Source organism: Phyllostomus hastatus, unplaced genomic scaffold, assembly GCF_019186645.2.
Source record: "Phyllostomus hastatus isolate PE091 unplaced genomic scaffold, TTU_PhHast_1.1 phas_scaffold_78, whole genome shotgun sequence".
Lineage (NCBI taxonomy): Eukaryota > Metazoa > Chordata > Mammalia > Chiroptera > Phyllostomidae > Phyllostomus > Phyllostomus hastatus.
Genome location: NW_025334041.1, coordinates 67,903,808 through 67,922,206, shown reverse-complemented (window position 1 = coordinate 67,922,206; position 18,399 = coordinate 67,903,808). Strand labels below are relative to the sequence as shown.

The 18,399-nt window shown below is 37.2% G+C and overlaps 1 protein-coding gene across 4 annotated transcripts in view; it reads left to right on the top strand.

Moving 5' to 3' along the window:
- Positions 1-18,399, top strand: part of AFF3 (AF4/FMR2 family member 3) — a 544,115-nt gene that overhangs the window by 345,452 nt on the left and 180,264 nt on the right. For all 4 annotated transcript variants that reach the window (XM_045827774.1, XM_045827773.1, XM_045827776.1 and 1 more), the window contains one exon: positions 5,274-5,354. In XM_045827774.1, the coding sequence (XP_045683730.1) occupies positions 5,274-5,354 (81 nt within the window). The remainder of the gene's footprint in view (positions 1-5,273; positions 5,355-18,399) is intronic.

Genomic DNA, 18,399 nt, shown 5'->3' with positions numbered 1-18,399 from the left:
TTACATTTTATTCCCAAGTCACAGTGTTCTATTAAGAAAAGTGTTCTTTAATCCAGTGTTCTATTTAGAAAAGAGTAAGTTTCTGAGTTCAAAGAATCCTGGAGTTAACTATGGTCATCTGCCAGGCCTGGGGAGAAGTCTCTCCTTCCCAGCAGACTCTGAGTTGGCAGCCCATGTTGAGACATTGCTGAAAGAGAAAGAAGTCATTTAATCGCTCTCGATCCTGGCAGCAGTTGTACATGTTTTGTAGGACACGTGTAATTTACTGTTGCCATTATTTTACAGGTGAAAAAAGAGAACCTAGAGTGATTAAATGAATTCCTGTTATTGGACTCATTGTGTTAGGCCTTCAGGAGTTACAAGAGAGTTATGACTCATGATCCTTTCCCTCAAAGAGGTCATAAACTAGTAGAGATTACAAAGAGGTTGTATAATCTGATAGTGGTGACACACAAAACGAAACCTTGCAGCCCCAGGCAGCATGTAAATATTAAATTCATGGCCCAAATCATTGTAAAGGAGGGTAAAGTATGTAGCCCTGGCTGAGGATAGCACACTGGTCAATGAGCTTCCTAGAGAGGCAGGGTTGAGAGAGAAAGGAGAGGTAAGTGAAGTTGGAATAACATGAAAGGAAAACAAAAAAAAATGTTGGCACAGGAAAACCTAGAGCAGGACAAGAGGAAATGGGATGTTAAGCCATCTAGCTTGAGGGAGGACTATGTAGGAAAGGAACAGGCAGTAACACTGCAGCGTTCCTCGATGGTACCGTAGGATAGATTATCTGGAATGTTTGGAGCAGGGTCACTGGAAGCTTTGGGGCAAGTACAGCGTAGTAAGGATGTCAGAGCAAACGTTCCTGTGGCAGTGACTGAGACCGGACTCGGTGGGGGAACAGTAGACAGGGAAAGAGGCCAGGAAAGCGTTTTCCTATTCACTGAAAAGTAGGAAAATTAAGATATTGTTTAACTTTTTTTGTGATCTAATCTATCTGCAAACTAAATGTACTTTGCAGATCTTCATAATTATACATTTTGAACTCTATGATTAGATATAAGGTTAAAATTCAATTTTTGTTTCTTCTCTCTTTAAATTACAAAGACCTACACTGCTTAGTAAATGGATGTTCTAAGCATCAACCATTTGTCCTAAAACAGGTTGATGCAGGTGACATCAGTGTACATGAGTAGCTACATGGAGCAGTCTACTCATCTTGAAATTGTGGATTTGGGGAACTCATGGTCATGCTAGCTACACAATAGATGTGAAAATGGAAACTGCATACATGTGTCCTAGCCTTCTGAAAATTGGGGGAATGGAGAAAAAACTGGACAGTTAGTGAAATGCAGTATTCTATACTCTTATCATTTAACCATCTGTTCTTAGGAGAAAACTGAGTGTATTTGCTATAAAGGGACTTGGCATTTTACGCCTATGAAATGAGAAGACACCCTGAAATGTGTCCCTTGGGTAACAGGACATCTGCTTAGAGCTGGGACTGGTGAGGCTGTGTTAACAGATATGTTCATTCTTAATCTTGTCAGTTGGCTAAGGAAGCTAGGCTCAAAACTGAGGACCTCTCAATGGTGGGTATAGTGTGTGACCTCATTCCTAAGTGACAAGAAAATCAAAAAGGAAGGAAGGCAGACAGATCAAAGAAGTGTTAGAAGAGTTTATAAGGTCAGGAGGTAGCCACCTAGACTTTGGAATACTTGGCTTTAAACATTTTATTTCTCTTCCTGTCTTACCTGTGGTCCAGGATGTGTGATCAAAAGACACCCAAGTGGAGGACAGAGGTGTAAGGCAGCAATGAAGGAGTGGTTGAGGCAGGGAGGTCCGGAGCATGGGCAGTGGTAGGGACGGTGCATACACTAGCCTTTCAGAAAAATAGAACTCTTTCCTTGTGAAGTGAGGCAAACCAAGGGAAATTTCAGCAGTTATGAAATGTTCCTCTTTGCTTACATTAAAGTACTAATTAAAGACCTCTTAATCAAATTTTATCTCACTGACTACTATTATTTTGTCAGGGATTCATTCCCATGAGAACACTTAGGGACATTTTGTCCAATGTAAAGTATATATCATACTTAAGAATCATAATAATCTCTTTAAATAACTTTATGTTTTAGAAATATATAGTTTGTATTAGTAATTGCTAGCTTAATTACAAATTACATTGGCATAATAATTCATTCTTCCATAAAAAACACTTTCCCATCTAAAGCTCAGAGAGAAATTCTATTTCTTGTTTTAGAGATAAGAATTCTGAAACTCAACTTGATATTAATCAGTATTTTATTGAATGGCTAACCATAAGAGGACCATGCTATTTTCTATGTATAATCTCATTTAATGCTCATGATTAAACCATGAACTAGTTAGAACCTTTATTTCTTTGGTTCTAAGATAGCACAAAATGAGATCTGATTGATTCCAAAGCCCATTCTTTGAAATCACTACAAGTTACTGAAGATGTGACTTAACCTAAGCTCACTGAGCTAGTAAGTGACAGAAGAGGAAGTAGAAATAGTCTACTTGCCCATAATTTTTCCATGCAACCCTAATGGAGAATTTTAATGTAATGAATAATCAGTCTTAAAAAGGCATTGCATATTCATTAAAAACAAATATTTAATAGTTCATGTAACTAATTCTGTTTTTAAAAATTCTAACATTTAAATGTTTCAAGCCACCTTATTGTCTTTATTATTCCTTCATATATAAAGCAGCACTAATTATGTAGAAAATTACATCAAAATGCTTTGATAGGATTAAAGTAATGAAAGTAATGTCAGTGAGCAATTTTGCACTGAAATATGGGTGTTTGGTTTAATTCAACAAGTTAATTTTGAGCACTTAGTCTATAAGAGGCTTCATAGACATAGATGAGTAGACAGTATCCCTTTGAAGAAATCTGTAGTTCGTCTTTAAAGGATATGTTTAAAAAATCTGAATATTATTGAAAGAAATTATTAGGGTTCCTATTTGGAGATTATGTTTAGTAAAACTGAATACTCTTGAAAGAGATTATTGGTATTCCATAGTATGATTTTTATTCTGCATTGGGGAAAGGGTAACAGAAGAAAGCAGAATAGTTAAGTTCAGATAGAGGTGTATACTTATAAAACTAAACAAAGAAAAAGAATCTGAGTTACAATGAGACAGAGAAGGTGCTTTGGAGGAGCATGAGAAGGGAACTGTCATACTGTATTGGAATAGAAGGGGAATCAACTAAGGCCCCATGACATAAATGATGTTTGAGATGAGCCCTAATGGATGAATAGAACTCCAAAACAGCATACAGGGGTAGGGCATTCACACGCAAAGGGGGCAGTGTAAGTAAGAGCAGAGACTGTAGTTTTTCTTATCCATAGTACATGTGTAGATTAAAAAAAGACACCAGGCTGACAACTGGGACCTTGTTGTAGAATGTCTTGAATACTATTTGTTTTGGGGGGAAATGCAGTAGAATGAAAAACAAACACTGGATTGGGAGGAAGATTTGTGTGAACACTTCAGTCGTGGCATTTGTGAACTGCGTGAACTTGAGCAAATCACTTAATCTTTTTGAGCTTTAATTTCCTCATCTCCAATATGGATATAATAATAATTACTTTAAAGGTTGGAAAACTTGCTGGCAGTATTCTGAAACTGTCAAGCACAACAGGAGGCATCATTGCCATTGTCATCATTGTTGTTACATTGGTCTATATCAATATTGAAGAAGTGGCACTTTCATTTCAGTCTGCACTCTAGGAAAAATGAGTTGACAGATGTCTGAAGGATGGCTTAATAATGACAGAAGAAAGAGAACCAATCAGGAAGCTCCTAAAGTAACCCAGGTTACAAATAATTGAAGGTGTGATTAGGGTGGTAGTTCATGTAACCGGAAAGAAAGGTGAACACATTTCAGAGATACTATTTAATTTTCCATTCATTCAAAAATGAGCTGGGTACTCACTTTGTTCCTTGACATAATCCTCACAAAAGAGACAACACAGGGGGTAGAGACACAGGATAGGATGTGCAGACACTTGGGGAGTGAGGTAAGAGGAATATTAAGGGTCACTGGGTCTTCCTTTGCTTTCTATTAGAGAAACTTTGGTACGAGCAGCATGGAGAAGGGACCCTGCAGGTGCATATGAGCTTAACCCACCTCTGGTACAGGTGTCATGGTGGGCAGGAGATGATGTAGGGTCAGTAAACCCTTCCAAGAAGGGCTTGAATACATGCATTCCCCATGCGGGTCTGCATCTGAGGTGCTAGGGGAGGAGTTACCTAAGGAAAGAAGACCCAAGATCATCTCAAGAAACTTTCACTCCCAAAACCTGACAGTATCCTTTTCAACACCACCCACCACCAACCAAGGGAGGTGAGGAAATGTCTTCACCTAAAGAGAGAATTTCTCACTTCTCTCAAAATGGACCTTTTATATGCTTGCTTATGTTGGGAAGTATATAAATCAAGAAATAGGGTTCAGACCTGTTTGTAAATTCTAAGTCAGTTTCCTGTCAATCAGAAATTGATTCAATTTAATTCCACAGTCATTTAGTGAATGCAGATATCTTCCAGGAGATGGAACTGACGGAGAATACTGGAAGTGACTAAAAGGACCCCTCCTCTCACAGCGTAGCGAAAGTGTATGTCAGAAAGCATATGACAGAATATTGCATGTTGAGCTAAAGTTGTCTTTTAATACTGTTATAAACATCACAACATTCTCTTTGTTTCATATGTGTGATTTTTGTTTTCACTTCTCCATGAATGATGTTTTTATAAAGACCAAAGTAATGTGTTGGGGCTTATTGGACACTCTGACTAATACGAGTTCCTAATGAAATAAGTCCTGTAATAATGATTCCCAACATTGAAAGTGCTTTATGCAGTCCTTCAGAAACACCCTGTGCAATTTGTGGGATCAAGTCCCAGAGAAGCGGCCCCATTTGTACAGCTTTATCCATACGACTTTTACCACTGGGTTGTCCCTTTACTCTGGAGCTTATTTGAAATGAAAATAGGACAACCTTGTAGACATTTTTAAGGTATAAAGGGGGCATAGGGATAGCTGCAGAACCAGAAATTGGTAAAATTAGGGGGGAAAATATGAAAGTGAGTTTCACATTCTTTTTTTAAAATTCCCTTTTATTCCTTATTCGTCTCTTTTTCATTTTTTTACCCCTTCCATGCCTTATCAAGGCAGACATATAGCTGATTTACATGCTACTGACTTTAAACACTCTGTGTATAACAATGCTATTTGATTTTCTTCCCTTCAGGAGATGACCTGGCTTCCACCACTCTCTGCTATTCAGGCACCTGGCAAAGTGGAAGCAAGCAAATTTTCATTTCCAAATAAGGTAAGATGTTGTGTCACTCAGGAGCAATATGCTCTATTCATGCGGAGATTTTTCATGGACAGTGGGTTCTCCTTTGATTGTCCTTTCCTTTCTTGCCAGAGGTATGTGGATCTCATTTTCAAAATATTGCAAACATATATTTATTCATCAAAGGAGAAAATCAAGATTGCAATTTTACTTACCTACCTTACATATTTAACACAAAATGTGATGCATATTATACTGTCATTTTATCTTAAAACATTTGTGAAGTTGAAATTCATCTTACACTAATTTTGCACATTCAATGTGATTGTATGCTTGTTTTTGTTTCCTGATAAACTGTTATTGAATTAATGATGAGTCTTAAAATCAGTGTCTTAGAATTGAGGATATGTAGTATTTAATTTCTCTTAGATATGTTTTATAAAGCATAAAATACTATCTAGGACTTTAAAAGAAAGGATTTCCATGTTTTCTAAAGAAAAGTGTACAAAAAAATTAGCCACAAAATATATTTAAGTCTATTAAATATATTAAAAATATCAAAATATATCATACATAAACCTAATATGTTTATTTGAATACAACTAACATAAAACTTCATACTCATTATAAAGATGAAATTATGCAAATAGAAGGAGCAAAACATGAAAGTTCCAGCACCTTCATCCAGATTTTGTTTCCCTACCTAGAGATTACAGTCAAGAGTTTTGTATATAGCATTTCAAGCATTCTCTCTGTGCATTATATATAAATATATGTGCATATGCTGTTTTTTAAATTATTTTATTGTTTTTCAATTACAGTTGTCTGCATTTTCCCCCACCACTACCCCCTGGCCACAGCCAAACCCAACTCCCCTCCCTTGCTTCCACCCTACCCTTTGGTTTTGTCCATGTGTCCTTTACAGTAGTTCCTGAAAACCCTTCTCCCTATTGTCCCCTTCCCGCTCCTGGTTATTGTTAGATTGTTCTTAATTTCAATGTCTCTGGTTACATTTTGTCTGCTTTTTTCTTTTGTTGATTATGTTCTAATTAAAGGTGAGATCATATGGTATTTGTCCCTCACTGCCTGGCTTATTTTGCTTAACATAATGCTCTCCAATTCCATCCATACTGTTGCAAAGAGTAGGAGCTCCTTCTTTCTCTCTGCTGCATAGTATTCCATTGTGTGAATGTACCATAGTTTTTTGATCCATTCATTTACTGATGGACACTTAGGTTGCTTCCAGCACCTAGCTATTGTAAATTGTGCTGCTATGAACATTGGGGTCCATAGGTTCTTTTGGATTGGTGTTCCAGGGTTCTTAGGATGTAATCCCAGCAGTGGAATTGCTGGGTGAAAAGGCAGTTCCATTTTTAGTTTTCTGAGGAAATTCCATACTGTTTTCCACAGTGGCTGCACCATTCCCACCAACAGTGCACTGGGGTTCCCTTTTCTCCACATCCTCTCCAACAATTATTTGTTGCTTTGTTTATGATGGCCATTCTCACTGTTGTGAAGTGGTATCTCATTGTGATTTTAATTTGCATCTCTCTGATAGCTAGTGATGCTGAGCATCTTTTCATATGTCTCTGGACCCTCTCTATGTCCTCCTTGAAGAAATGTCTGTTCAAGTCTTTTGCCCATTTTTTAACTGGGCTTTTTGTCTTACTGGAGTGGAGTTGTATGCATTCTTTATATATTCTGGAGATCAAACCCTTGTCTGAGGTATCATTGGCAAATATGTTTTCCCATATAGTTGGTTCTCTTTTCATTTTAATGCTGTTTTCTTTAGCCATTCAGAAACTTTTTAATTTTATACAGTTCCATTTGTTTTTTCTTTCCTCTATGTCCCTTGCTTTAGGGGACATGTCTATGAAGATGTTGCCATGTGGAATGTCTGAGATTTTCCTGCTGATGTTTTCCTCTAATACTTTTATGGTGCCATTTATCCACCTTGAGTTTATTTTTGTGTATGGTGTAAGTTGGTGGTTGAGTTTCATTTTTTGCATGTATTTGTCCAGATGTCCCAGCACCATTTGTTGAAGAGGCTATTTTTACTCCATTTTATGCTTTTGCCCCTTTTGTCAAATATGAACTGACCATAGATCCTTGGGTTTATTTCTGGGCTTTCTGTTCTGTTTCATTGGTCTATGGGCCTATTCTTATGCCACTACCAGGCTGTTTTGATTATAGTAGCCTTGTAATACAATTTGATATCAGGTATTGTGATCCCTCCTATTTTGTTCTTCTTTCTCCAAATTGCTGCAGCTATTCAGGGTTGTTTATGGTTCCATATAAATTTCTGAAATTTTTTTCTGTATCTGAAATATGCCATTGGAACTTTAATAGGGATTATGTTGAATCTTTAAGTTCTCTTTGGGTAGTGTAGACATTTTGATTATGTTAATTCTTCCAATCTATGAACATGGTACATTCTTCCATTTGTTTGTGTCTTCCTTCATTTCTTTCCTCACTGTTGTATAGTTTTCTGAGTACATATCTTTACCTCCTTGGTTAGGTTTATTCCTAGGTACTTTATTTTTCTTGTTACTATATCAAATGGGATTTTCTCCCTGATTTTTGTTTCTGATATTTCATTGGTGGTGTATAAAAATGCCTTTGATTTCTGGATATTGACTTTGTATCCTGCTGTTTTGCCAAATTCACATATTAGATTGAGTAGTTTATTGGTAGAGTCTGTAGGGTTTTCTGTGTACACTATATCATCTGCAAACAGCTACAGTTTTACTTCCTCCTTTCCAATTTAAATGCCTTTTATTTCTTTTTCTTGTCTGATTGCTGTGGCTAGGACTTCCAATACTATGTTGAATAGGAGTGGTGAAAGCAGGCATTCTTGTGTTGTTCCTGATCTTAGTGGGAAAGCTGAAAGTTTTTGCCCATTGAGTATGATGTTGGCTGTAGGTCTGTCATATATGGCCTTTATTATGTTGAGGAATATTCCCTCTATTCCCACTTTGCTGAGTGTTTTTATCATAAATGGGTGCTGTACCTTATCAAATGCTTTTGCCACATCGATTGATATGATCATGTGGTGTTTGTCTTTTGTTTACATGATGTATTATATTTATTGATTGGCAAATATTGTACCATCCTTGCATCCCTGGGATGAATCCCACTTGATCATGGTGTATGATCTTTTTAACGTATTGGATGTGATTTGCCAATATTTTGTAGAGGGTTTTAGCGTCTATATTCATCAGCAATATTGGCCTGAAGTTTTCTTTCTTTATTATGCCTTTATCTGGTTTTGGGATTAGGATGATGCTGGCTTCATGAAAAGAATTTGGGAGTCTTCCATCTTCTTGAATTTTGGGGGAACAATAGGGGTTAGCTCTTCCTTAAATGCTTTGTAATTCTGTGAAACCATCTGGGCAAGGGTTTTGTGTGTAGAAGCTTTTTGATTACTGCTTCAATTTCATCTGCTGTTATTGGTCTGTTTAGGCATTCTGCTTCTTCTTCATTATATTTTGGAAGATTATATTTTTCTAGAAATTTCTCCATTTCACCTAGGTTTTCAAATTTCTTGGAATATATTTCTTTGTGGTAATTTCTTACAATCCTTTGTAGTTCTGTGGTATCAGTTGTAATCTCTCCTCTTTCATTTCTGATTGTGTTTGCATATGCTGTTTTTAAAACTCATAAATGGTATAGTACTAAAGTCATTTTTTCTAAGAGTTGATTTTTTCCAGATACCCACAATATATAAATATCATTGCTAAATATTGTCACAACTTTCTCAAGTGAATAATTGAAATAATTATTTACTATAATTATCATAATAAATTCTATTCTAAGAGTTGATTTTTATTTTCATAACAAAGTGTATTTGGATATATGTATTTGTGAATATATATTTTCTTCGTTCTTTTTAAGAGCAGCAAAATATTTCATAGTATGAATTTGCTTTAATTTATTGAATCAAGCTCCTTTTGATGAACATTCAGGTTGTTCATGGTTGCCTGTTATAACACTGTTTCAACACAGTTTTTTGTAGATGCCTCTTTGAATGTCTCCAGTGCTGATGCCTAGAACAGCAACTGTCGTGCCAGGGGCATCAGAAGCCATAATTACCCTTGATTATATTTCAAGAGTACATTTTCATGCATCTTTGCCAGTGTTTAATATTATCTGGCTTTTTATCCTTGTTTCTGGGTGAAACTTTGCTGTCTCATTGTTTTTATTTGCATTTCTCCAATTTCCTCTGAGTTTTAGTGTGAACTGTTTTTCCTTTGCAACTCATCCATTGATAGTTGTTGCCCATTCATATCCCAATTTTAAAAATTATTTGTAGGGACTTCTTATAGCTTATTCATGTGTTTATTATATGTAATACAGCTGTTTTCTTGTAACTTTATTTATGTACCTTTTATACTAGCAAAGTGTTTAATCTTTTTCAGAGATTAAAGAAAATCTTCCCTGCACCAATATTCTAACAATGTTTCTATTTTAGTCTAAGTCTCTTAGTTTTTGGTTTTCGGTTTAAAAAAAAAACATTGTGGATGGTGTAAAATAGAATTCTAGTTTTATTTTTATCAATGGCTAGTAAATTATTGCAACTCTATTAACAAATTAGCCCATATTCCCCCCACCACTGTCTTGAAATATTATATTTATCAACAATTGAATTTCTGATAAATATGAGGAATTTAAATTTGTTTCAAGACAACCTATTCTGTTTTTTTTCAATATATTTGTCTACTTCTTTACCAATAACTCATTGTTTAAATCAAAGGTTGACAAAGTTTCTGTACAGGCTCAGATTGTAAGTAATTTAGGCTTTGCAGACAATACATACATGAATGACTGTAGTTGTGTTCAAATAAAACTTTATTTACAGAAACAAGTTATAATGTAATAGTGTTACAAAACAAACAAGGGGGGCCTTGGGATGATATACTATTACTGAAAGAAGCCTCCAGGTCTGTTAAGTCCGCTGTCTATAGGAAAGATGTCTCTCAATGCCAGAGATTAGTGAAAAGGAAAGGAAATGTTTATTTAATGCTATACAAACTTAAAGTAGTGACCTAATGTCTTCATCAAAAATCCTAAAGTTCCTTAAAACACCCACAAACAGACACAGTCCTTCCTTCCCCCTTTGCCCCGTCCAGAGTACCATATCTCAGGAAAGGAAATAGAAGTCCATGGCTCAGGCAGTCCTCTGGTTATTCCCAGTCAGTACTCCGTCTTGACTGGGAGACCTTCCTGGGTTCCTGGCACCCTCAGCTGTGTCGCCAGGATCTCTGCTAAAACCGGGTGGTGGTTCCCCCTTATAAAGCTGCGGGGGTCCCCACTCTGGCAAAGGCACGTGGTCCTCTCTCCCAGGGCCACGGGAGTCCCCACTCAGCCAAAACCATGTGCTTCTCCTCCCAATGGCTGCCATGTCTGGGTTTAAATACCCGCGCCAATCTTCCTCTGCAGCCCCATTTCCGACTCCTCCTACAATTGGCCTCACATGCCAGAACTCTGCCGTCCTTTCCAGCTTTTGTGGTCACCATCATGGGTCTGGGCAGGTGTGACCCCATGTCATGGAGCCAATCTTCTCTGAGCTCCCACGCAGGTGCTGTAACTCGGGGGACCTGCCCCCCAGTCACATCTTGAGCGGGAGGTCCCTTCCCATCCCCCTGGCCTAGAGCATGGCCATAGCTATTTAGCATATCCAAAGTGACCAGCCAAAGGCTATAGGTGTGTTAAATGACCATGCCATGGATTAGCTGCAAAGCTGCCCTGCATGTTCTTGCTCTGTGTGCCCCTTCCCCCAACTCGCACCTGTGGAGGCAGGGGTGAAGACATCTTAAAATCTCCTGGACACCTTGAGTTCTGGACCCCATTTCAAATGCCCATTTGGGGTCCCCCCTCTTGGCTGTACCCTGTAACAATAGATTTTAAAAACTCTTACAATTCAACAACAAAAGGATAACTCAATAAAAGAATGGACAGAGGATTTAAATAGACATATCTTCAAAGAAAATCTTCAAATGACTAATAAGAAAAGGTACTACCCCTATTATTAATCATTAAGGAAATGCAAATCAAAATCACAGTGAGATAATGAGTCATACCTACTTAAATAGTTAAAATCAAAGACAAACAATAGCAAGTGTTAGCAAGGGCATAGAGATATTGGAAACCTGCTGTCAGTTGCTAGTGGGATCATAAAATGGTGCAGCCTCTTTTAAAAGCATTTACGCAGTTCCTCACATACTGCATTACTTTATGATCCAGCACTTCCACTCCTAGGTATATACCCAAGAGAACGAAAACACGCCTCCACAAAAACATATACATATTCACAGCATCATTAATCATAATGGCCAATAAGTGGAGACAAACAAATGTCCATCAACTGATGAATGGGTAAACAAAAGTGATACATGCTTACAATGGAGTATTTTTCAGGCATAAAAAGGAGTGAAGTGGTGGTGCCAGATACAGCATGGATGAATCTTAAAAATGTTATGCTAAGTGAAAGTGAGACAAATCAGTCCTGTACAACCATATGTTATATTATATTATTTCATATATTTGAAATGTCCAGAATAGGCAAATAGAGAGAGGCAGAAAATAGATTAGTGGTTGCTTGCAGCTCAGAGGTAGGGAGGTGGGGTTAAGTGATGGCTAAAGGGTAAATTATTTCTTTTTGAAGTGATAAAAATATTCTAAAATTATTTATGGTAATGAACTCCAAATATGCTAAAAAGCATTAGATTGTTTGAAACAAATCAGAGGGTGAGCTGTATTTGGTATATAGGCTATAGTTGGCCAACTCCTACTTTAAATTATTGATGATTTTTGGCATATTTATACATATATGTGGTGAGGTCAAAGGCCTTCTATATTATACAACAGTTCTGCCTATTGTACATTTTTCTCTTCCAGATCAATTTAATAATCATCTTGGTGACCTCTTGCTCCTTATAAAAATCCTCTAGGAATTTTGTTTGGTTTCTAGCTTAATTTAAGAAAGTATATTCATCTGACAACATCATCTTCCTATCCAGGAATTTGGAATATCTTTTCACTTCTATTTATATCTTCTTTCACATTCTTCGGTAAACATTTTCTTCTTGTAGGTCTTTCACATTGGTTCCTTGGTTTATTCTCAGATATTTAAAGATATTTGTTTATTTTTCTATTTAAATGAGCTTTTTCAAAGTTTTTATGTTTTCTAAATAGTCCTTAATTGTATAAAGGAAATTTACTGGGTTTTATACATCTACTTACTGACCTTCTTTTGATTCAGATAGACTTTTTTGGTGAACTTCTATTTTTGTAATGGGGAAAACAGAATGAGTAGCAAGGAGGACAGTGAATGCTGATGGTGACTGGGATGCATGATTTTTCAACTGAAAGCTTGAGAAAGACTTTCCTGAGGAGGTGACATTTGAGCAACTCCCTGAAGGGAGTGAGGGAGCACTAGGAGGACGAGTTGCATGGAGATGGAAGAGAAAGTGAAAGAAAGTTGCCTGAGGCAGCAGCATGCCTGGATGCTGCGGTCACAGCAGGGCCAGCAGGGACAGGGCAGAGCACCTGGGCTTGGAACAGCAAATGACACAGAGGTGGGCTGCAGGGACATGGATGGGCTTTACTCTGCTGCTTTTTGCACATACAAGTTTGTTCTGTTTTATTTTTACTGTGTCAGCTAGAATGTGTACATCTTTGCCTTATTCATGACTTAAGGAGGATGATTCCAAGGTGTTGTTATTGAGTGTAATTGCTTACTCTGTGTCCAAATGAGGTAGCTTCTTTCTATTCCTGAACATTTCTGGAATATGTTCAGAAATGGCTTTCTGAACATTTTAAAGATTTGAATTTTCTTTCCATTTTTAAAAATAAAGGTATAATTTATAAACAGCAAAATTCACTCCTTTTAGCATCCTGTTAGTTTTAACAAACATATGTTCCTGAGACCCCCACAGTCAAAATATGGAAGCAGTCTATCACTGCCCAGATTTCTGCTTGGTACTTGGTAGTCACCCCCTCCCATACCCCAATCCCTGGCAATCATTGATGTGTTTTCCAGAATATACATAAATGGAGCAAGTTTGAGTTTAGTTGAATGGTTTATTCAGCTTGTATTGAGATATTCATAGTTTTTCTTTAATCTGTTAATGCAGAAAATTACATTGATTGTCTGATTTTTAATCACCTATACAATCCTATGATTCACTTCCTTAATTATGGTATAATGCTCATTTAATATGCTTTTGGGCTTAATATTCCCCGTATTTCCCTCCCTCTCCCTTCTCCTCCCCCCTCTTCTCTCTCTCCCTTCTCCTTCTCACCCTCTTCCTCCCTTTGTCTCCTCCTCCACCACCCACCACTGCTCCCCTAAGCTGCTAGGGCCTTTCTTTTGCTGTAATTTGTTTCCTGAGCCCATTTCTTCTATTGCTCATTTCTTCTACCTCTGTGACTTTCTAAATAAACTTTTTCTTTAAAAAAAAAAAAAAGAAAAAATAGCCCTGGCTAGCGTAGCTCAGTGGATTGAGCACGGGCTGTGAACCAAAGCATCGCAGGTTCGATTCCCCAGTCAGGGCACATGCCTGGGTTGCAGGCCACGGCCCCCAGCAAACACACATTGATGTTTCTCTCTCTCTCTCTCTCTCTCTCTCTCTCTCTCTCTCTTTCTCCCTCCCTTTTTTCTCTAAAAATAAATAAAAATCTTTTAAAAAAAAGAAAAATAGATCTCTATCTTTTCATTTTCTTCTATGCCTATTGGCTTATTTAAAATATCTGCTTCTTCTTGGGTTAATTAATCTTTCTTTTTTCCCTCTTTAGGGTTTTCAAACATACACATATTCTTTTTTTAGTAATTGCCTTTAAATTTTAATATATTAACCTATTCAAATTTATTTTATCAATAGCTACAATTAATTAGTGTCTGTACCCTACCCCCAAATATGGGAAATGTAAACTTGGTTTTAGTTCGGCCTCTCCACCACCATCTCTCAGTTTGAGATTGTCTACACTAATTCAAATGATCACTATTCTGACTGTTTTCTAGCATTATGCCTTGACAATTGTTAGTTCTTTAATTTATCATTGTTTCTTGTATCTGAAATCTTCCTCTTTTTAAAATGTATATACTGTTTTGCTAATGTTTATTTCCTAGCAGACTTTTAGTCCATTCTTGATGTGAAGTTTCTAGCAGACCTTTTCTGCACTTGCCTTTAATCACTTCTCCTCTCCCTGTTTGCTCACTCCTCCAGTGATCTCACGTGGGTCCGGTGCTTTAAATACTCTGTATCCCGAACTGACGGCTTCTAAATTTGTATCTCTAGCCTCTCTTCCACCCCCCAAATTTCACTCTTGTATTTCTACTTACGGATTCAACATCTCCACTTAGATATCTAACAAATATCAAGCTTGACATATCAAAAGCTGAGTTTTAATCTCCCCACAAACCTTGTATCTGTGTGTTTCTTGGTAAGTGGCTCCTCCATTTTTGTGGTTGGCTCAGGCCACAAGCCTTGGAGCTATCTCTATTAGTTCTCTGGGGCATCTTTAACAAAGTACACATACTAGGTAGTGTAAAATAAAAGAATTTATTCCCTTACAATTCTGGAGGCTAGACATCTGAAATCAAGGTGGCAGCAGGGCTCTGCCCCCTCTGAAGGCTCTAAGCAAGAATCCTTCCCTGCCTCTTCCAGCCTCTGGTGACTACTGGCAATCTGCCACAGTCCTTGGCCTCTAGCTGCATCATCACTCCAATTTCCGCCTCTATCTTCACATGGCTGTCTTCCTCCATGTGTCTCTATGCCCAGATCTCCCTCCTCTTATAAGAATAGCCATCATTGGATTTAGGGCCCACCCTAATCCAGTGTGACCTACAAGGCCCCTATCATAACCATGTAAGATCAAATTCACAGATTCTGAGTAGACGTGAGACTTTGGGGGACACTATCCAACCCAGTGCACCATCCTTGACTCTTCTCTTTCTCCCACACCACTCATTCAAACCATTGTGAAATCATGTCTACCCTACTTACCAAATATATCCTGAGTCTAAATGTTTCCCCCACCATCACAGCTACCACTTTGGTCTAAACCATCACCTCTTGCAGTAATTACTGTGATAGCCTCCTAACTGGTCTCCCTGTTTGCACACTTGCTCTACCTTCCACTCTTCTGTGCCGTTGTCCCCTCTAGCTTAGAGTATTACAGTTCTCCAACCATTCACCTAGTTCCTAGTATGCCATCTGTTCTCACACAATAACTTTTCATAGTATTAAAATTCTTGTCACTTTAGTATTCAAAATTTTCCAGTGGCATCCCACACTTAAAATACAATGCAATAATTCTTACAGTTTTTGTTTATAATCTATCCAAAATCTGGCTTGAAGTAAAATACAATCAGGTCAGCATTTCTGTTATATAAATATATGCATGGTATAAATACATTTCCTGATAATTGAACACATATCTCAAGGCATATTTTACCATGACTTTTTCAAAAGGATTGTGCCAGTTTACTTTGATGAATGTAAATAGTTACATTTAAGCAATAATTTAACTCCTGAGATGAAACTGACACCTCAAATTATTAGTACAAAAATTCATTTTTAAAGGGAGAAAGAATGTTAAAAGTATCTTATTTTCACCCACAAAGATACATTGGAACTATCTCATATGGCACAAAATTTCAAATTTAAATGAAAAAAGAAAGTGTCTTTTCTTTAGGACTACCACAGGATTTGTATGGAGGTATTTAAACTCTTGATCTTTTTGCCTTGCCCAAGAAAGAAATGAGTGATTTAACAAAGTGTAAGGACATTGCATGATTTTAATTATGCTTTTCGATCAAAAAGTTTACAATAAGTAATTTATCTTACACAAATGAAATAAGACTACATTAGTGTTTTATTTTTGCTATAACAGATTACTATAAGTTTAGTAACCTAAGACAACACAAATGTGTTAACTTACAACTCTGGAAGTCAGAAGTCTGAAATCAGTATTATGGGGCTAAAATCAAGGTGTTCACCGGGCTCTGCTCCTTCCGAAGGCTTCGGGGGAGCATTCCTGTTCTTGTCTTTCTGGGCTTCTGCAGGCTGCCCTGTCACTGACCTCTGATTCCTTGTCACGTCTCCTCTGACTATCCTGCTTCCTTCATTCCTGTAGAAGGACCCTTGTGATTATATTTGGCCAACCTGGATAATCCAAAATAATCTCCCATCTCAAAATCATCAATTTAATCACAACTGCAAAGCCCCTTTGTCATGAGAAGGAACATATTCACAGGGTCTGAGAGTGAGGATACATTACAGACATCTTTGAGAGGGTCTGTGTCTGCCTACTACAAAGACTATCATTAATTTTGATACACACTGTACCTCTTCCAACCTGTATCTCAGCTAATTAATATTCTATCAGTTGGAGGCTTGCATTTTCTTAATTAGGTAAATTATTAACATTGAGGTTTATCACTGTATTGCTATCGTGAAGAAGCTGGAATTGTTTATAGAATTTGAGGGGCAAAATCTCCTAAATGAGTAATAAATAATTAAATTAAGCCCTTATTAAGATTAAAGGGGCAATTTGACCTCACAAGGAAAGTCGATTTAACTCTGCATTCTGAGTTGCCATTACCACTAAGTTAATTAGCTAAATACTTCCGAGAATTTCCCCAATTTGTCTGTGTATTGGAGGACATAATATATAGTATAGTCAATTGTTACTGAATTTGGATATTTCCTCTATTTGCTGAACACTTAATTTGGAGTCACTGTTTCCTAGACAAACACTACCAGACATGTCTGCCTTATTCTTCAAATCTCAAAAGTAATTGAATTTGTAAAGAAAAGAATGTATGGCTTCTTTAAATCAGCTGCCATTATCAGGAATTTCAACCAAGAAGAAAAGAAAACAATTTTCTCTACCCTTTTCCCTTCATTTCTGTGGCAGTATCATAAGTTTTGAAATGTAAATAAAGAACTCAAAATTGCAGAATTTTTCTTGCCCTCAGAAGGCATATGGACAAACCTAATGTCATTTCACAAACATTTCACATAGCAGTAGATTCTGAATCTGGTAGGATCAGATCTAATCTGCAACTGTTCCTGCTGGTTGATTTTTAAAGCGTTATACAGAAGAATTCTGGCATCATTTCAGAAATGAGAATCCTTTTGCTATTCCCTTTGTGCCCTAGAAAGAGAATGAAAGCCAGCAGGTTTGAAGGGAGGTGCTTCAAAGTTAGAAAGTTTACCTCCCTCTTTGGGTTGTTAGCATGCTTCAAAAACTACGAAGTGTTTAGAGTAAGAACTCCATGTTTAAGCATTACTTCATACTAAACACTGACATTAATTGTACATTCTAGAATAAGATTCAGAAGAAAGTGACCAGTGGGGGTGAAGGGAGACCAAACCAAATCAGGTCGTTCTTTTTCCTCTAGTGATTAGGTTGATGGAGGTTGGGATCTGAAAATAAGAGCAGAGTCTATATTTCAGTTTCTTGCCTTTTGTAGTTCTAATGATGGATTGGTAGGCAAACAAAGAGAGATATGAGTGGTCCAGTTCTCAAATGATTCCAAAAAGCTATTTTGAAGTAATACTCTCACAGTATAAGTTTTGTCCTGTCAGCAACATAGGCTAAGAACTACTGTATTCTATCGATCTAAGGTACACATTTTTTCACATTTTAAGTTTCCTAAAATCAGGATTTGTTTTACAGTTTGTGGCATCTTACAATTACTTGGCAGCAGTTTTCTTTCCTAGTAGTACCTGAGCTAATGCAGCCTCATATAATTTTGAAGGCATGTTACACTTGATCAGATACAGTATTTATTATGGTGCTTTATTGAAGTGCTTTCTCGGTACCAATGTGCTTGGTGATTTCTGTCTTCAGAAAAAAGGTTTGCATAGACCTTACTTCTCAGCTAAATATTCCACATATAAAGAAGTTTTAGGACTCCCATGTACCAAACAACAGTCTGGGTTTGGGGAATTGGGGATCTAAGGGTGGAGAAGAAGACATTTCCATCTGTAAGTATTCTCCTAAGTAACCGAGTGGTTCTCACTCTGTGTGAGTGACTACCAGCCGACACTCACACGATGAATCACAC